Source organism: Colletes latitarsis, chromosome 14 (assembly GCF_051014445.1).
Source record: "Colletes latitarsis isolate SP2378_abdomen chromosome 14, iyColLati1, whole genome shotgun sequence".
Lineage (NCBI taxonomy): Eukaryota > Metazoa > Arthropoda > Insecta > Hymenoptera > Colletidae > Colletes > Colletes latitarsis.
This window is the reverse complement of record NC_135147.1, coordinates 29,446,736-29,465,384: the sequence shown is the minus strand read 5'-3', so window position 1 is coordinate 29,465,384 and position 18,649 is coordinate 29,446,736. Positions and strand designations below refer to the sequence as shown.

Sequence of the window (18,649 nt, the reverse complement as noted above, 5' to 3'; positions counted from 1 at the left end):
AAAATCATCGTGCACCGATCGGTACTAAAGATTATTCTTGACGTTAAATTGAATAAAAAAATTTTATCATTACGCTTCGACTCGATCGACAGAGGCAACTAACCAAAATAGGTTAGGCGTGGATTAACGTGAATTTAAAAGGCGTGTAAAAAATAACAACGGGACTAATTCGAATTTAAAAGTTCGGACGTTACGCACAAATTAAATTCACATTAGTCCAAACGACGTTTCGATATTATTATTCGACTATCTGCGTAACTTTGATCTAAAATCTGAAGGTTATAAAAATTCCCTTTATTCGAAACGAAGTCGGGATAAAAATAGCTCGCGCAAGATTGATAATTGTTGCTTAATTAAAGCGTACACGGTAGCTAACGACATGTCTGCCCTGTGCCGTGGGTAACAAACCGATCCTACGAAAACGAGCTCAATTACGACGGCCCAACAATCCGTTAATTACAGCGACCCGACTCTCTTCGACGTTGTCCTTGACATCGATGTTGCGGCCATTATATTCGATAGTACGCTCTCAGCGTTGTTGCGACGACGCGAAAAGAAAAACTTGCACAAGTGCATTCCGCGGGTCGGGCGAAGGCTGAAAAGCGGCAGGCGAACAAAGTTCGAGTTTTGCCCGGTTACGGCGGCTCCTTAGAGGCCTGAAATCCCTTTCCCACAGTTTCTTACGAAATTCCCTCTTAACCGTATCTCCCGACCAGTTGGTAACTCGCGCCCGAAGTAGCTCGACTTTCTAATGGTCTCGCGCGCCACAACTGTTCGCAGCTTATAACGCGGGAGAGAAAAAGAGAAAAAGAAAGACAGACATAGAGAGACTCGAGATATCGCAACTCCTAACAGCTACAATTTACGCTGGCCTTGCGTCCAATTACATTTTTATTATCCTAAACGTCTCGACGGTACCCATGAAGAAATTTACGAACGCCAGGTTATCGTGAAACGCGATCCTGTTCGATCATCGACGTGTGCTCGTGTCGGGTGTCAGAGCACGATGAACTGGCCGCTGTAGGTCAGCCAAGTGGCTCTCCCTACCGAGTCATCTACGTATTAACAGCTGTGATGCACGCTGCCTCTTGGGTTTTATTCTATTACGATACGTAATAAACACCGTATTGGTCGGTCTAAATTACTCGACAATATAACGAACACCATCGTGGTTATTTTAAATTAGATTACAATAATTCGATTGCAACCGATGAGCATCGCCGTGTTCGATTTAAATTGCAATTTAATACGTAACAAGCGCGCCGTGAAAATATTTAACGCTCGAGCGGGACCGTTGATTAAGAGTGGAACCGCGTTGATATGCCACGCGTTCGTCATGCCACACGAACTGCTAAAGTCCACAGGCTGTCAGTTTTAATTTATTCCCTGGCACGGATCAATATTTACACACAATAGGGAATTATCTAATTGCGGCGTTCACGCACAATAGGACAGTTTTATCTTCATTCAAGAGGTATTAAAACATTCCCGAACCATTCGACGAAGACATCGTATCGCGTGTCTTCGATTCGGTTAACACCAACTGATTGAATATAAGTCCATCGGATAATATCTACCAATTATACGCGAGATTAGATACGTTGTTGTTCCAATTAAGATAGTTCAGGGTAAGTCGGCTGTATTAGCAAATTCTAGTGTCTTGCGTTAACCGATAGAACTAGATTATATCTCGGGATTTATCAACCGACGACCAACACGATCAGCTCTTAACGACATCCACAGTTTTATATCTTTTCGTGTATTGTTGGCCGTAAGAAAATAAACTTTAAATTAAAATAAATTTTCAATTCGTAAATATTATTTCTGCGATTGAAAATGTTCGTATCTTTATCAACGTAGGAAAATCTATTCGATATCGCGTCGTTTGCGAGATTTCTCGAAGAAACGAACCGAAACGAGGTATCGCAATCCCCCGTGCAAGCCCGCTATCGTTTCATCGCGGCTAAAGTTTCTATATTCTGTTGTTGACCGCGTCTTTGGCACTCTTTCAGCTGCGACTGTCACGGATATCGAGTCGACAGGCGATTCCTTGCCAGCGACACCGTACCGTTTGTTTAATATTCAGTCCTGGCTTCGACAGGAAACGCCGTCTTCCGTTTCTTAAACGAAACGATTCAACACACATTCAGATTAATGGAAACGATCGATGTCAGAAGCGAGATGACAATTTACATAAACGCGAGATAAAATTCGAGTCAATATTTCTAGAAATTGTACGATTTTTACAGTAATACGAGAGTTATATTTACACAAAAAACAAAAATAAATTGGACAAGAATAAAAATTTGTCTTATGAGCTTGCTGCGCTGATTTTATTATTAAAAAATTTTCCTTCGGTGGATGACTTCGGTGCATGACTCAAAAGTTAGAGTCGTCGATCGCGAACGTGCTAATGGTGGAAACGATTGCGACACTTCAACCGGGATTTCCTTCGAAGAACGAAAAGTCGGCGCGACGGTTTCTTGCCTTTCCAAGAACGCGCGACGACGCCTTTTACAACTTGAGGCGCACGCGAGCCGAAAGAAGATTAACCTCGAGAGGAAGTACGATGAATAATGCGACTATTTTACATACTTCCCTGCCGTGCTACTAAACGGAACCCACCTGAGAAGATTAAACTTACATTAATTCCTGGCAATCCTTCGTTTTACTTTCAAATGGCCGCCCGATCGACGGAACTCCCTCGAAATTAGGACTTCGTAAATCGTCGGTCGCGCTTAACGAAATTTGGAACACAGACTATCCTATTCGGGGGATCCAACGTTCGACTAATACGATTAAACGTCGAAACGTTTCAGCATTTGAATACGTGCAACCGTACGACTATTTTTATTCGAATATTTATAAATATTACTGCTCGATTATACCGATATTATTATTCGTATATTGGAAATACTACGCGTATTATCTACAAAAATAATTTGACGAATAATCTCTGGATCGATCACAGTTCGGCGATTTCAGGCGTCGAACAAATAATCTCGTTTTGCTTTCTAAATTCACGTTTGTGTTTACCGAGAGAAAGTGCACGCTTTTGTTAACGTTTATCAAGTCCGCTAACGTAATTGATTTCTCTGCAGAACAATTAATTTCAAAGCGGTGAAAGACGAACATTAAATTCCATCCAAAGGAAGATTGAGGCAATTAACGAACGAATACATTGCAGAATTGTTCTTTTAAATGTTGTACCTTAATTTATGAACGATTTTAGAATCTTTAGAGTAAATAAACGTTCAAATTTCTGTGTGGAAACTCGTCAGAATCGTAGGAGGAGTAAGGCTTTCTAGCAGGCCCTGTCTTAGACGACTGGGATAATAAGAAATCAGTCGAAGAGTGTATATACTATAGCAACCGAGGGGTCGTTCGAGCGCTTGTGAGAGCGCGACCCCTCTGGTGGCGAGCATGGGAGGCGACGTCACACTATCTCCCTCGATCGAACACGCGTAAAATAAGACTGTTGCAACGAAACAATGCTATGGTTGGAATTCGATACACGATCGTTCCCACGCACCGATATTATAAAACGCTTTGCAACGCGTATAGGCACGAAGAGAAAAGTATTATTCGCGATACAAGCTGTCTGGTAGCCACAAGCGCGCTCGAAAGCAACTTCAGGCTCCTTTGTTCGCTGGAACCAGTCGCTGTATACACTTCAATCCTTTCTTCTCCCATCCGGTTCGGCCTGCATTCCTGCCCGACTACTTTTATCTTTCTCCGGCGTTTCTCGATCTCGAGACACACCCCGGGCGGTCCCCCGACTTATCGGCTCGAACCTGCTAATATAATCGCTCGGTATGCCAGCAGACCGACGAAAAAAATCAACGGGAGGATCGAACAACGATCCACGCTACTCCGATCACCGTGGATCTCGGTTATCCGTTCGAACGTGATCCACGGGGCGTACGCGCGATCTACGACGGAATCAGAGCGTGACGCCCGCGATCCGCGTTGCGGAGTCTTGGCACACGCGTTTCGCGCGATGCGTAACCAGCCTTTTCTCACGACGCCCCTCCCGATTACCGGACTCGCTCGTTGCTTTTTCACCACGAATATTCGCGTCCCAAATGAAAATCTTTATCTTTCACCATTGTAAGCTACATAACCTAACATTTGTTTCGATAGTTGTTTTCGTAGCCTTGTTAAAATTCACAAATTCTATTCAAACTTATTTCCCTCAACGTCTTAAACTAAGACATTTTTCTGATATCATAATGGTAAGTGGCAGTTGAGGTGTTAAGGGGATCTTCTGCTATTTATCAGGAAAAGTTTCGTAGTTATGGGCAAAAAACTTGAAAATTCACAGCGGTGTCCTCCCCTTGGACTAAAAAAATATAAATTTCGCCGTATCGGGTTTGCTCTTTTTCTAATCCCGGTCCATTGTAGTCTCGAGACTGTGGAACTTTCGAAACCGGTCGTGGCAACCTCTCTCGAACCGAGTCGTTCACGCGTGTCGAACGCCTTTGCGCGTTCCCCGCACGAGGCGAGTCACGTTTCGGTCACGTGCACACCTGCATCAACAGCCACGAGAGAGTTAAACGATCGCAGCGTGCGTAACAGCGTCTGGTACTTTCTCGGTGTCGTGTGCGTGGATATATCTGCCCGCTTGCGAGCGAACGTCACTTTCTCGAACCGTCCATACACGCCCTTCGCCAATGGATGTCACTTTCACAGGGCACGCGAGCATGTTCCTCGCCAATAGACGCCTCAGTTTTCGGAACACCGTTCAATTTTCGAGACACGAACATTTACCCGACGTCCAAGTCGTAGATGGAAACGCAACGAACGACGAGAAATGATTCCAAGCGAAAGAGGAGGATGTTTTAGTCGGGGAATACCGCGAGACAAGCGAATTAATTTCCGGACGTTTCTCGTTCCTCGTACGAAATTCCGATACGGTGAGGTTCACCGACACGAGGAAAAAAAACAATTCGTCGAAACTCTCTTTGTTCGCGCTGACTCCTACACGCTGTTGATCGTCGACGGTTCGCAATTTTTATTATAATGCATCGTACGTACGCGTACAGGGCTTATCGCGTTTGCTATTCGAAGCGCGTCTGCCGTGTCACAGCGGGACGCGTACGAGTTGCGTTTTTGTTCGTTAAACTTTTGACGTCACCGGCACGTGCGTTTTCGGTTTAACGGTGCTTAATTAGCCACCTCGACGACAACGATTTTCAATCAATTCGACCGCGAGGGAAAGATAAACGAATTAATCGATAACGTAATCGTACGTCGTTGCAATTTAGATCTACAATTGCAGTTACCAAGTTACTCTTACTTTCTTTCAAGTTTCAAGACAAACTCAACGAGGCAAAATTATAACGCAACAAATTAGGTGGGACTGTTTGACGTGCCGCCTCTGCCAATAAGAAGGCTGCAAATTACGTAAGCAACAGACATTCCAAATTGGTTCCATGTGCGACATCTGTTTCTAAGGCTCTCGGTTCTCTTTGTGCGCCTTTAGCATACGTAAACAAACGTACTGCACGAATGCACCGCGCATTTATTTACGTTTCGTCTCTCGCAAATGTCGTTTTGCTGATATGGTTTATTTTCATCGACACCTATTTTTCATTTTTAGTAATTTTGTTTGACGACCTACAGAAAAGTTGTCTAATACTCTTTCGTAGGTGCCCATAAGCTCTACTTCAGAAAAAAGTTTCACTGAAATATATTCACTGTTGTAGGAGTTATGGCTGTTTGAAAATTGGACCATTTTTATGGGGTTGTTTTAACATTGCGGGGTCAAGGAACAACTTTTCGAATATTTTTATAATTGCTACATATTCTACGCTAAAATACGCGGCGTTTGGTTTTTTGAACATTAAAATCGTACAATCCATTCAGAAGTTATGGTGTTTTAAAGATTCGCATGAAATTTACGGGATGCATTTCTGGGCAGAAATTAGATTTTCGGTAAGGAATTTTTTTCTCGAAACTGAGTAGGATTTCGGGGGTATGTCTGTTGACCAAAAGTGATTGTAATCTACCCCTGCAACCAAAAATAATTTTTCCAGCGAAACAACCCCCGCTTGTCTCCCTTCAGCAAAGACGAATGAAATTATCAGATAAAAATTTGTTTCGAACGAGACACCGTTTTCTGAAAGCTCGATCGAATCGCGCGCGAAGAGAATCGAACGTGTTCGATCCAAGATCGCAAGGTTAGGAAACACGGAACAGGAAATCGAGTTCGACGTGAAGATTTTATCGGAACGTATCGCGAGAGTCGAGTTTTCGAGTCTGCGATCAGAATTTTATGCCAACTCCGCGCGTATTTGCTAAAAATATATTGTTATGTCAGGCATGTTCTCGCGATTCGAAAATACGACTTTATAATTCCGACGATTTTTTTCCTCGAACGTTGTATTCGCCAGCGTTTCGAAAATTGTTTCTTTTTAATGTTCGACGAAAAGCGAACACTAACGTTTGAGAAATCCGTTCTGCGAAAAGAAACATGACGGTACAGAGGCGTCGTTGTGTTTCGAAATGGGTACACGAAAACACGCGCGGCATGCGGCTTGCCAACAGCGTACAAAATTACAAACTCTGTTAAACATCAACGACCGAACGACAGGAAGACATTCTTGCGACGCCGTGTCGGTACAACGAAACTTTTCCTGAACACGATACGTATGTGACTGTACGAAAGAACTCGTCTTAAAGTCGACTCCAGTGGTCGTGTTGCCTTTTTTCATTGAGAAACATACTCATGACATACTCAACGTCAGTTTTTTTATTTATTTGATTCTGATTTAGCGTAAATTTGATAGCTTCCAAAATTTATTTCGTATTTTTCAACTCTCGATCTCGAAGATCTTATCAAGGTTCGCAACTACATACGATTTGACACGCAGATAATTTTAGAACGATAACGCAAGACTAATCTAAAATAATCGAAAGATTCCTCGGTATCTCGCAAAGTGAAAGACGAAGTAAAAGTTAGGAAAAAAGTAAACAGCGATATAAATGGTTATTTTAAGACACACGACCGGTTCTCACGTGTTACGAGAGGTATCGATGAATTCCATCTTCATCTTCTTCTCTGAACGGTTCCGAGTTTAATTGAGAGCTCATTGTATTGGTTCGCATCGACTAAAGTAAACGTTTACCCGTTAGCCCGTTATTTACCAGCGTCCTATTTAGAGGTAATTGAAGAAAACCAGTCGAGTCGTTAATGAAATAAGAATCGAAATTTCGATTTGTGAAAACTGTTCTCGTAGACAGGATTTATTGGATCCTCGAACAAAATTGCTAAAAAAAATATTTTATTATCGAAGGAGAAACGGAATTCTAAGTTGTAAAAAAGCAATCGTTCGGAAGATTTGCTTTTCGAGGGCGATCCAATCGAGAACGTCCCATCGTATATTTGAAATCTGCATAAAACCGAAGGATAAATTCGATAAATTTCGATGTCGAGGATCTCGATTTTTCTCCAACGATAAAGCTGACCGTATGTCTAAAAATTCGAGGGAAACTGTCGAATATTAATGACTGGCGATCGAACCGTTACCGGTATGAGAAACGAAGGGAAAGAGAAAAAGAAAAGTATCTCGAGGGGAAAAATGCATCACGGTTGGATTGCTAACGTGAAACGTAGTTCCCAATTTTTTCTAGAGGAAGCGAAAGGTTGTGGATGCGTCCTAGGATCGACCCAATTTTCTCGGTAAATTTTCGTCGTCAGCGGAAAAAAGTGGAGCCTGGTCACCGAGGCGGAGATATCTTTTTCTGGGGATAACAATACCCTCGTCCGTGACAAAAACCCGAAATTCTTTGAATCGTCTAACAAGGTTCTCCGTTCTCATTTCCTGTAAAGTTCCACCCGTCTCGGAATTAAAATTCAACGCGGCACACTTTGTGTTGTACACGTTTCATATTTACTATATGTATAATATAAAATTTATTTTCTGAAATATTGTCTAAGGTGTTTGCAACGATAAGAACAATTAAAAAGAAATATTCTAGGAACAGCAAACGTACAGGCATCAGATATAATCACGGTGGCATAATTAATATCTTACGATCTTTGAGTTAAGATTTTATTTCAATGACTTTTATGCCGTGGAACAAATTCAATTCGTCATTTATATCGGTAGAAAAAGATTTAAGTAAGCCTAGTAGAAGATATCGCAGCTTGATTTATTCGAATCGATAGTAATATTTTCAAGTAGTAACAAATACATTAATTCGACGTAAATCTAGATAGTTATCTTAGCGATTACTTTATTAATGCAAAATCAACGCCATAAATCGAAGAATTATTATACCGCAAGTTTACAGAAGTTATTACGAAATTTAACGTCGATGCGCCGAACTATAACAACATTTATAACGGCAGTAAAATCATTGTTTAGTTTGTAATAAAACGGTTGAGTAATCGTACCGCGAAAGTTACTTTTGTTATGGTAATTAAACGATCGAAACATTGGAATCGGGTGATGTCGGTAACCATAGAACGACGCGAATGTTGATAGTCGTTCTAGGAAGCTACAATCGGTAATTGAAAGACTAATCGTTAGATTAAATGACCAACGACCAGTAGGCGAATATTCTATCATTACACTTCGTCTCGTATTACACGCGCGAGCGACGAAGAATACGAGAAGAAAACAAATTTAACGAGCCTTTAGCAATTTCATAATTATTGATTTTCCTACGAAACAGATATGTATATACGTATAGACGGAGGTGATTAATTTTTCAAGACGAATACAGTAAACGTAAACACTTAATCATTTGTTTCTCCATTAGAAGTTAGTATGTATATTCTCCTACACACTATAGAAATAAAAAAAGCACATGCACAAAGACATTAAAAACAACACGATAAATACAGAGGGATAAAGTTAGGAAAAAGTACGCCAAAGTTGAAAACAAAGATGTCGGCGTTCCGACCTTCCGAAACGGTCCGTCCGCCTCGAGCACCTTTATTGTCATGGCCGTTCGTTCGGTTCCGCTCGATCAAAGCCACTCTTGGAGTTTGAACGAATGGTAAACGGAAATCGAATCGAACTTTCGCGATTGGAGACGTTCAGATTCATCGCCAATCCAGCGATGAATCTGCAGAAAAATTTCCTCGCGTTTGAGGACTCGCCGTGCATCGAAGATCGAAAACACGCAATAAATCAGACGAAGCGTTCGCTTCCGGTGATCCGCGATGCTCGTGTTGGGAAGAGATCCGTCGATAACGCGAGAAAAGCACTCTCACTTTTCAAACCGATGGAAAGAGAAATATTCGAAATCATCTTTCGCGCGGGGTAGAAAAGTTTCGTTCGACAGCGTCCGTGTAATAACCGTTACGCAGCAACGTAACCGTTTCTGGGAGCAGACGCGTATTTTTTTACGAGACGCTCTTCGTCGAACATAACCTAAACAACAACGCGTACGAATTCGGTTGATAAAAGCGCGACGTTCGTTATTAGCCACGTCGTTATCAAGGATGGTAATGCGACTGTCTAAGAACTGACACGATTTACTCGACTGGATTATGACATCAACCGTGTCGACTTGTCCAAATATTTGCTCGATGCACCTGTTTCGTAATTTCTTTCACGAAATCAAATCCTCTATCGTAATCATTGGCCGACGCACGGTGACATAACGCAACGAATAATAATAATAAAACGGATGTTTGCTTTCTCGTCGATAAAATATGGGGGATCAGGAATGCCCATTTGGCTCGAAACACCGCCTCCCGTCGAACAAACTTTATTCTATTTTTCTACCATCGATAACAGAACGAATGGACGATTCGAATAACAAATGAGAACGGAATTGCAACAGGGACGATTTGTTTTCGCTTCAAATTTATTCGTTTCGTCGTAAACGAAATGACCGACTTCGCGAGCGAAGATAACCTCGAAAACCGATCGCGTTTGAAATGATCGACTCGAGTTTCGAGCATAATTTCAATTAAAACATTGTTCGAATACGCTCATCCCTGGGAATGTGTCGCGCCTACCTTTTCATAGAACATAAGTGCATCGTGCGTCCGGTCTGCGTAAAATCCAGTTAGTCGAAAACAAAACTAAAACACGTTGACCACTAACCGCGATTCAAATGCGAAATTCGTGTTTCGATAACGGTCCACGGAGAACTTACAAACTCGTTGTATTTCCCGAGAGGCACTGAGCACGCAGAATATAGCACACAATGTAAACGATAAATACCTGCCAACCGAGTCAGGTACGAATATATTCCACCAGGAGGGTCTCTTCTGTCTGGCTTGCGTGTACAGACCATCGGCGCTGCCGACTTGCGTCGGGATACCGGCGATGCCCTTCCTCCTTTTGCGATCGAGTTTCGGAGGTTTCGCTAGCGGATGCCAAGACTTTCTGCGACCCTTCTTCCCTTCGAGATCCGCCTTCGTGCGTTCGTTCTCGACAACGTCCGGATTCTCTTCCAACAGATCTTGCGACACGTAGAAAACCGAGCCCCTTCTGCCCCCCTCGCTACCGCGTCTCTTCTCTTTCTGCACCAATTTCGCGTTCTCTTTTTCTTCGACGACGCTTCCACGCCGTGCCCTTTGGAACAGACTGTCCCTTCGCGCCTTCAGGTCCTCGAGCACGCTGTGCCTCCTTCCCTTATTGTCACGCAAGATAGCGCTCGCGTCCCTTCTGCCAACAGCGCCGATCAGCTTCGCCAACGACGTATCCTCCTCCATCATCGACGGTATAGAGTTCGTGGACGCGTATTTGGTGGCCGAGTGACCATTATTGTGGGGCTCGTTGCTGATGTACATGTTGCTTTCCATGCTACGCGACGAGACGACGATCGTGATCTATCACCGTATCCACCGTTATATCACTCGTAAACACTCGCGAACACCGAACGATAATATGTAATCCAGCCAACTCGGCGACCACCTGATCCCGCAGCGATCTCAGCTGAGACTCGGAATCATTTTCCCGGGGGGTCGTCGGTCCGTTCGAAGGGAAATACGGAAGGTACGAGTCGCGTACCGTTAAGGCGCGATCGACATTATTCCATTGCCGGTGAAAGCAGCCACGGCGGCGTACCGAGTGACCGCCTTTTCACTCCTCGTGAAACGTGTGCCTTGCTACGAACACGCGCCGACGGACCTGTGTATTCGCGTCGACCGGACTTGTCCCGCGGAGGTAGGTAACAGAGGAACGAACGCTCGAGCGCGAGATCTACGGAACAGATCGTTGACCCGAAGGAGAATCGCGCGAAACCGGCCAACCGAGCCTTCTCGTGCTTTTTGCCGCGATCGTTCGTTTTCTTTGTTTTCTTATAGGTCGAGCCCTTTGCTGGAAACTCGTTCCCGACCGGCTTAGAGACGTCAACCGTTTCGACCTTTGCTTCGTCCTCGAGCCGAGAGAGGTCCTGTGTCTCGTGTTACGAGGGTCTCTCGATGTCGCGAACCGTATTCTCGTCCGTTTGCAACGCGACGCGCACGAAAAAAAAACCAAAACTTTGTTCGGAGAGTGATCACCAGGCCGACGAAACCGTCCGATTTTCCGCGATTTCCTTCGACGAAACTTTTTGTTAGGCGTCGCTTCCGCCGATCCTGGGTAGGGGAAACGCTTTCAGGTTAACGACTCGACTTTCCGATAGCGGCGGCCAGCACCGCGCCAACCGTTCCTCTTCTAACACTGCACTACCATCGAGGAAAATCTGGCCCGGCCCGTCGAGGCCGGCAACGTCGGACACCCGTCCTTTTTCATTACAGTGTTGCTCGACGATTTCCAACGACGAACAGCACGCGATCTTTTGGTACTGGCCACTTTCTCTCACTTTGTTTCTTTTACGTTTATTTTCTATTGTAGTCTCGTGGGGCGGTTAGGATCGACCGTGATAACGACAACCAGTTGCGATAAATCGGAATCGAGGCACACTCGAATAGACAGGCCGTCACCAAGAATCGAGTATCGCAGCGACTAAGCGAGAACCAAGCCGACTGCTTGTATTTATACACGTCGAGGCACTCGGCCGAGACTGTCTCCTCGGGCGCATCCCCCACCTCCGAACCAAGTACCCGACATGAAGAAACACGCACGATTTTGCGGTCTCGTGGATTGTTCCTCGCGTGCTTGGGGATGATTTGCATACAGTTCTTTTTTACTTTCCGTACTATGACCGAGAAAGAGTGTTTCGATCGCGAAAAATCGCAACGAAACGTTCCTTTTTTACGGGAAAACACGTTCCGACAACCCCTCAATCGTGTTTCGACTATCAAAAACAACGTTATATATAACAAATGTATATAGAAATAATAATTATTCCTCGTAGAATAATATCAACGTTTACTGGCTCGATTCACCGTGTTTATGGAAGATCAACGACGCGTGTACTGCCAACAACAGGCAGCAGTAGCTGAATGATAACGGCAACAAACATCGTTTCTGTTTACAGGTAATAAGAAACAATTACGAGCATAACGAACGTCTCGTTGGTAGCGTGAACGAATATTTCTCTTCGCTTATGGAGCAATTAGTGGAAGAGAAATACGTTACGAAATTACGATTTTATTTCTCTTTCGTTTCGCCCAAATCGTAGGTACTTTGATCGATAATTTTCCACGTTAACAGGAAAGATAAATTTTACTGTAAGAATACTTTTGCAATTTTGCTTTTCCTCCGAACGTTCTATCTATTTTGGGATTTCTTCGATGATAACAAAGCTCTAAAACATGTATTTTAAGAATCTTTGCTTGTCCATCCGTCTGAATGTTTGTCCCGCCGTAAATCGAAAACGACTCGACCTATATCGATAAAATTTTTTTACACCTGCAGGCAATCTTCCAACAACAAAAAAATTGTTTTCGACATTCGCTCGTTCGAATGCACTTAATTTTAGCAGATTCAAAAGATTTCCAATAAAACGTTTGAATGCGAACGTTGCTAGAATCTTCTGAGCGTCCAAGTTTCAATCGATCCAGAGTCGCGCCGATATCTCGATTAGCTATACACGATTCTCCACGATAATAACGATAAGTATTCTCAAGATCAGCTCCTCCATAGATGGGATCGCATAGAACAAACAACAGCTGTCACATGATGCGAAAACATAGGAAGTTATCGTGGCAAAACACCTTTCAAACTATCTACACGATCGTAAGTCATTTCACAATCCCGTTCAGTTAATACCGCGTCTAACGATCGTTATTTAACATCAACTCGTCAGACTGCAAAAAATATCGTTTGATCGTTGCTCAACTCCTGCAAGTACGAATGTTAAATTGTATTCTAATTTCGTAAACCCTACCGATTCACCAAGATCGATTACAACTTATTCCGAGAAATTCAATGCTCGAAGCGTGACAAACACGAGAATTAGAAACAAAAAGGTGAGTCAAACTTCTAAATATTTTGCTACCCAATCTTATCTTCGAAGAATTCGAGCGACTGTCGTGCATTAATGTCTCACGTAAGTTATGTATAAATATTTTGGAATAATATCTTTGTAAAAAAAATGTTAATGGACCGTAATTGTTAAATTTTAACAATCGATATATTAATATATACAAATGTTTAAGTTACCCAGATATTTGTTGGAGTTGCGTCACCTACTTTGGAAAACACTGGTCTAACTGTACCGAGCATATAATATTAATCAAGTTCAATTACTAAAGCACTACAGGCTGATCGCAATCTTTACATTGTCTAAGCTTTATCGCTTACGAAGCATTGTTTACCTCGCGTGTGCAGTTATGTCTCCGATATAGTCAGCAGAAGAGCAGTCTGAAATTTGTCAATGAAAATTACCGTCGCAATAATTCTCGACGCATCGCAGTGGCATCGTTTCGATTAAAGAAAGTAATTATTTATGCGATACCTGAAATATAAATAGCTAACCTTTTCAATGTCAGAATCAGAGACGGTTGGTGGGGAGCAATCTGAGAACAGGAACCCATACAGCGTTCGAGTACAGACTGAGAAATGGTGGGAGACGGGGCCCTACGCTGACTCACCCCTTGGTCCACGCATGCGCGCTTGGAACCTCATTCTCGCTTGGCCGAACGATACACTACGAATACATTGCGACGTAGTCTGTAAAAAGTTTGTAATAAAAAAAACTATTTAAATTATTATACACTCGTGTGTGCGTTGATGTCTGAAAAATCCAACATTCCTACCGGAAAGTCTGTCGTGTCTCTGTACAGGGAGCTACGCGCAACGAAAACGAAACATTTTCGCGCGTTCAGTCGCCGTTCCCTTAACGAAAGCTCGGGGTTAAACGCAGGCGGACGTGCAAACCGACGGTAACAATTGGTCAATTCGTCCGCGCCCAATTAGAGAATTGCAGCGATGAAAATACCGGCTCGTTCTTAATTCGATTCCGCCAATTAAGTCTTTCTCTCTCTAGGCAACGTTCGCGCGAGCCACAACTGCACAGAGCGTACCGTGTAAACTGTTACAAGCTGCGTACTCGGGAATTATCAACGACAGCGACAGCAATTCTTTTTCAGCGTTGCAAAGATCGATGGAACGTTTGTAGGCCTATTTATCACGCGAGCGAGGAAAGTAGACGTTTAAAATTTCTTTAGGAAAGGTTCCTGGACCCCCAAGATATCTATTTATAGCCCCCTTGGGGTCCCGTGGAATTGTCCGCGGCGGCGATGGAAAGGGGGAGGAGGCTCGACAAAAACACGCGCACGGTCGACCGAGTCGCTGACTCGCCGGAGCAGAAAACATTCCAAAACACATGCGGCCCGTTTCGTCCGACGTCGCGTGGCTTCGAAGCGTTCCTACGAATTACCCAGCGACCCAATTCCCTTCGGGGAACTGGCTGTCGGTGGTGCTCGAGCACACTCGCATCCATCCTATTCCTGTTGTTCAACGCGAATTGGGTCAAAGTCATATCGCTGCAAAAAAAAAACCGCGACCGTGAATCGGACCGATGCCACGAACATCTACGATTGCATAATCGAATCGAGCCGTCGTATCTGTTCGAATACAACGTTTCGGCGAAACCAGAGACGGGCAAAATTTTATTCGTGTAACAGATGATTAACAGGAACTCCGTTAAACGGTTTGTTTGCTTCGTTTCGTTATCCGTAATTTTATGGTGAGATCGGAACGTTGCCTTGCAAAAATTACTCGAACCACTGTAGAATAACGATAATCAATGTCCCGTGTTCGTTTAAATGCATATATTAGATTAAAGAAAGTAGCATAGAACAGCGGATTCGTTTATAAAATGAAATAATTTCGTTCGAGCAGACGAGCCTCTATCAACGTCGGGAGCTTTATCAGTCGGCTGCTTATCAACGACTTCACGTGCCCCGTTGAACAGGTTTATGGCTCGGCTACTGAAAACGCAAAACGAGTCTATCTCATTTACGTCGGATACGAGACGCATCGTGGTGCACGTATGCATTTGTTCTTTTCCACGTATCGTGTGGGTCCTGTTCGGTTAACCCGTGATCGAATCCGCGCGCCGTCTGCGTCGTTTCACGTTTCGACGAAGTCGTAACGAGACAGAGAGCTGGAAAGACGAAGCCGTGCAAACAGCGGGATGATTTTTCTCGCCGAGCTGCCGCTGATTCTAAACCGTGGCCGAAGCTGCAAACGGGATTCGAGACACGTGTACCGATGGCAAACAGCGCTGATTCGTCGTTGGTGCGAATTTGTTTTACGCCGACTGCGCCGCGCATCTGCTACGAACAAGATTTCGAATGCAGACGAGTCTAATCTATATACAGGGTGTTTTACATTTACGACAGTTAAATACGATCAATTTTCGACCGTTCAAATTATCAGTCGCAGTCCTTTGACGCTCAAGGACATTAAAAATATTGTGCAACCGGGACCACGAAATTTCCTCGATCGCAGTCGATTGCCCGGTTAAAGTAATTGCGAGTCGAGAGACAGAAATCGAGCATTCTGCACGCTCGAAACGGCGCGCCACTTTCACTTCATTCTTGCGAACAAAAACGACTTGTCGCCGTCAGTGTTTCTTTCGTGACTATGTAATTGTCTCTGAAAAGAGACATGTTCGGTGTGTTTCTATTTGGAACGGTTCCAGAGATTCCTGGTTCATTAGGTTATCTTCGTCAGAGCGATATCTGGCTCCAAGAATACGTGCATCTGGCATTTTCGAGCGACTATTGAAGCGGCCATTGTAATCGCGAATAAACAGAGAACGAAAAACTGTCCCTCGACCGTCGATAAGAAATTATTTTTTTACAACAAATTGTTAAATTTAAGAAAGCGTGGATACTTGGATAGATTCGATTTCTCTGGAGGAAGACGTGCCAGTAATCATGTAAATGGTCCATCCAACGTATCAAATAATGCCATCATGGTCGCGTTGCGTCGAAACTTGGCTTATCTTACGACTGACGTTCGTTCGTTCCTTCGAAATTTGTTTTCGAGACTTATCAGTGAAAATCCGCGACACTATTTCTAAGAAGCCTGACTACGTGATACTCCTAACGAACTACCAAACAATAAAGTCATCGCGCCATCACTTGGAAGCCAGAACCGTGCAACGCAATATTATTCGATGGAAAGTCATCCGTGTAAAAATTTCTTTTTCGAAAAGTAATTCGCGGAAATGTAATCGGTAGCAATTTTTGAACGAATCCAGGACGCGTGTACAATGCGGAGGAAGAATCGATGAGAGAAGTCTAGGCGAGGAGCAGAAGCTTGACTCGTAAAACGAAGAGTTACTACCCCGAAGAACAATAAAACGTCGGTCGAGCAACGTCGAAGCAGACCACTTGGAAATTTCACGACGTCGTTACGGTACCGAGGCAACATGGCGGAAAGAAGAATAAATGCACAGAGGCGATCGAACCTGATTGTTCCGTTGCGTAATTATACCGTGGCTGCACGACAGTGAAAGTCGTCGACCGATAAAAAGACGAATTATTTAATTGTACTTTTGGACCACGTAACGCGACACCATGATGCGACCACTGCGCCACCTATCCCTGCACAACAAGAACTATCCCGAATTCTTTGTATAACCTCAATGACCCAAATATTATATGCATTTTCTATGTGCAAAAATTGATTTTCACTTACGATTATAACGAGCTTTAGCTGTAACACGAATACGAAATCCATTTTATTGAACGAACAACAAGCATCAATGACATTGCCCGTATCGCGGAAGGATCAAAGTTGCACTTTGCCTCCTAACGAAGACTAAATCCTCATAATCGCTTCAGGCGATCATTGATTTTTTGAAAAATAACGCCATTATCTGAAACCCGATGCAATCGCCCGTAGATTTCTACCGTCACTCTGATTAATTGAAGAAATAAATGAGAATCCAACCACCCAACGTTTATTTATAATTATATCTATGAATATTTATATTTTCTCTACCACTTATCTCGAACGCCCATTTGAATCGAATTATAATTTTTGGTAAAAAATTGTATAAGATTGGACGATTCGTTTCTTTGATTAATTCCTCAATTTTGATCCGTCGTCGTGTCGAAAGCGATTCCGAGAATACACGGCACTCGATCTTCGCGCATGTCGCAGAACAAAGTGTAATTGAAACGAGCTGGATTATCGAACGTGTAGTCACCCGGGTTCTGAGAGCCATTTGAAACGTGTTATCGATCGTCCGTGAATCGTAATCGATAAGTGTCATCGTGAAATTTCAAAGTGGATTACGTTATTTACGATTGGATTAAAACCTTTTGAGCTAGCGCGAGAATTGGATTTTTATCTTATGTATTTCGCAATTCTATTGCTCCCTAAAGTTTAAGCGTTTTTTTCACAAAGAACTCCGTCCTCGATACAAATTGTATTTGAACGAAGCTTAAGAAAACTACATATTTAAGAAAGAGCTTACAATTACCTTAAGAATTACTTTAAGAAAGAACTTACGAACCAGTGAAATTTCAGGTTTGTTTAACCATAACTTGTCCGGCTGCTTAACGTGTCACGCGTTGGTTACGACACGGAGTGTCATATTTTTAAGTTCCAGGGTCTTCCCTTATTTGCTCGGAACAGTCTTCGAATCGTTGATTCGATTTATGCAGCGTAAACATTCGGCACGAAGACATCATAAATAATAAATCACATCTCATATTACTATTTTATTTGTCTCGTAAAATTATGTCGTGGCTACCTAATGCACAACGATATGTGTTTGGTTTCAGTTTTCGAGGCAGAGATAAACAAGACTTCAGGTACGATCCAATAAATTAACCACTTATCGAGTCGTTTGAAATATTACTTACAACGACATTGAAAGTATACATTACAGATTGTATTTAAACCGTCAAATTTTTTCGTTTCATAAATATTTAAAAAAAACCGTATTATTTATGGGACGTCTTAATAAATTAACCTGCCATCGAGTCGTTCGAAACATTAATTACGACGACGTTGAAAACATACGTTTCCGATTAAATTAAAAACGTCGCATTTTTGCGCTTCGTTTTACGAATATTGTAGAGAAATCCCATTATTCATGAAATGACCCAGTAAATGAACCGGCTAACGAGTCGTCTGAAATATTAATTACGGCTACGTTTAAAACAGCAGGGACGAGGCACGACAAATAACGAGGAATGCCACTCGATAAGGATGCGTGCAACGTTGAACGCGAGGTGCAAGGAGTATCCAGCAAGGATCGTGACCAGAATGTACCTAGCGAGACGCTTTGTGACTGGCATAATTGTCCCCATGCCTCTCCGTGC

At 43.1% G+C, this 18,649-nt stretch overlaps 1 protein-coding gene across 12 annotated transcripts in view; it reads right to left on the bottom strand.

The window, feature by feature from the left end:
- The window catches only part of Mtd (TLD domain-containing protein mustard), a 138,634-nt gene that overhangs the window by 67,287 nt on the left and 52,698 nt on the right, over nucleotides 1-18,649 (bottom strand). For 2 of the 12 annotated variants that reach the window (XM_076782126.1, XM_076782129.1), the window contains exon 1: nucleotides 10,188-12,175. The exons of 6 other annotated variants lie outside the window; for them this stretch is intronic. In XM_076782126.1, the coding sequence (XP_076638241.1) occupies nucleotides 10,188-10,771 (584 nt within the window). In that variant the 5' untranslated portion in view covers nucleotides 10,772-12,175. Of the gene's footprint in view, nucleotides 1-10,187; nucleotides 12,176-18,649 lie in introns of those variants that run through there. 4 more of the 12 variants (XM_076782127.1, XM_076782131.1, XM_076782128.1 and 1 more) reach the window with 4 other exon arrangements.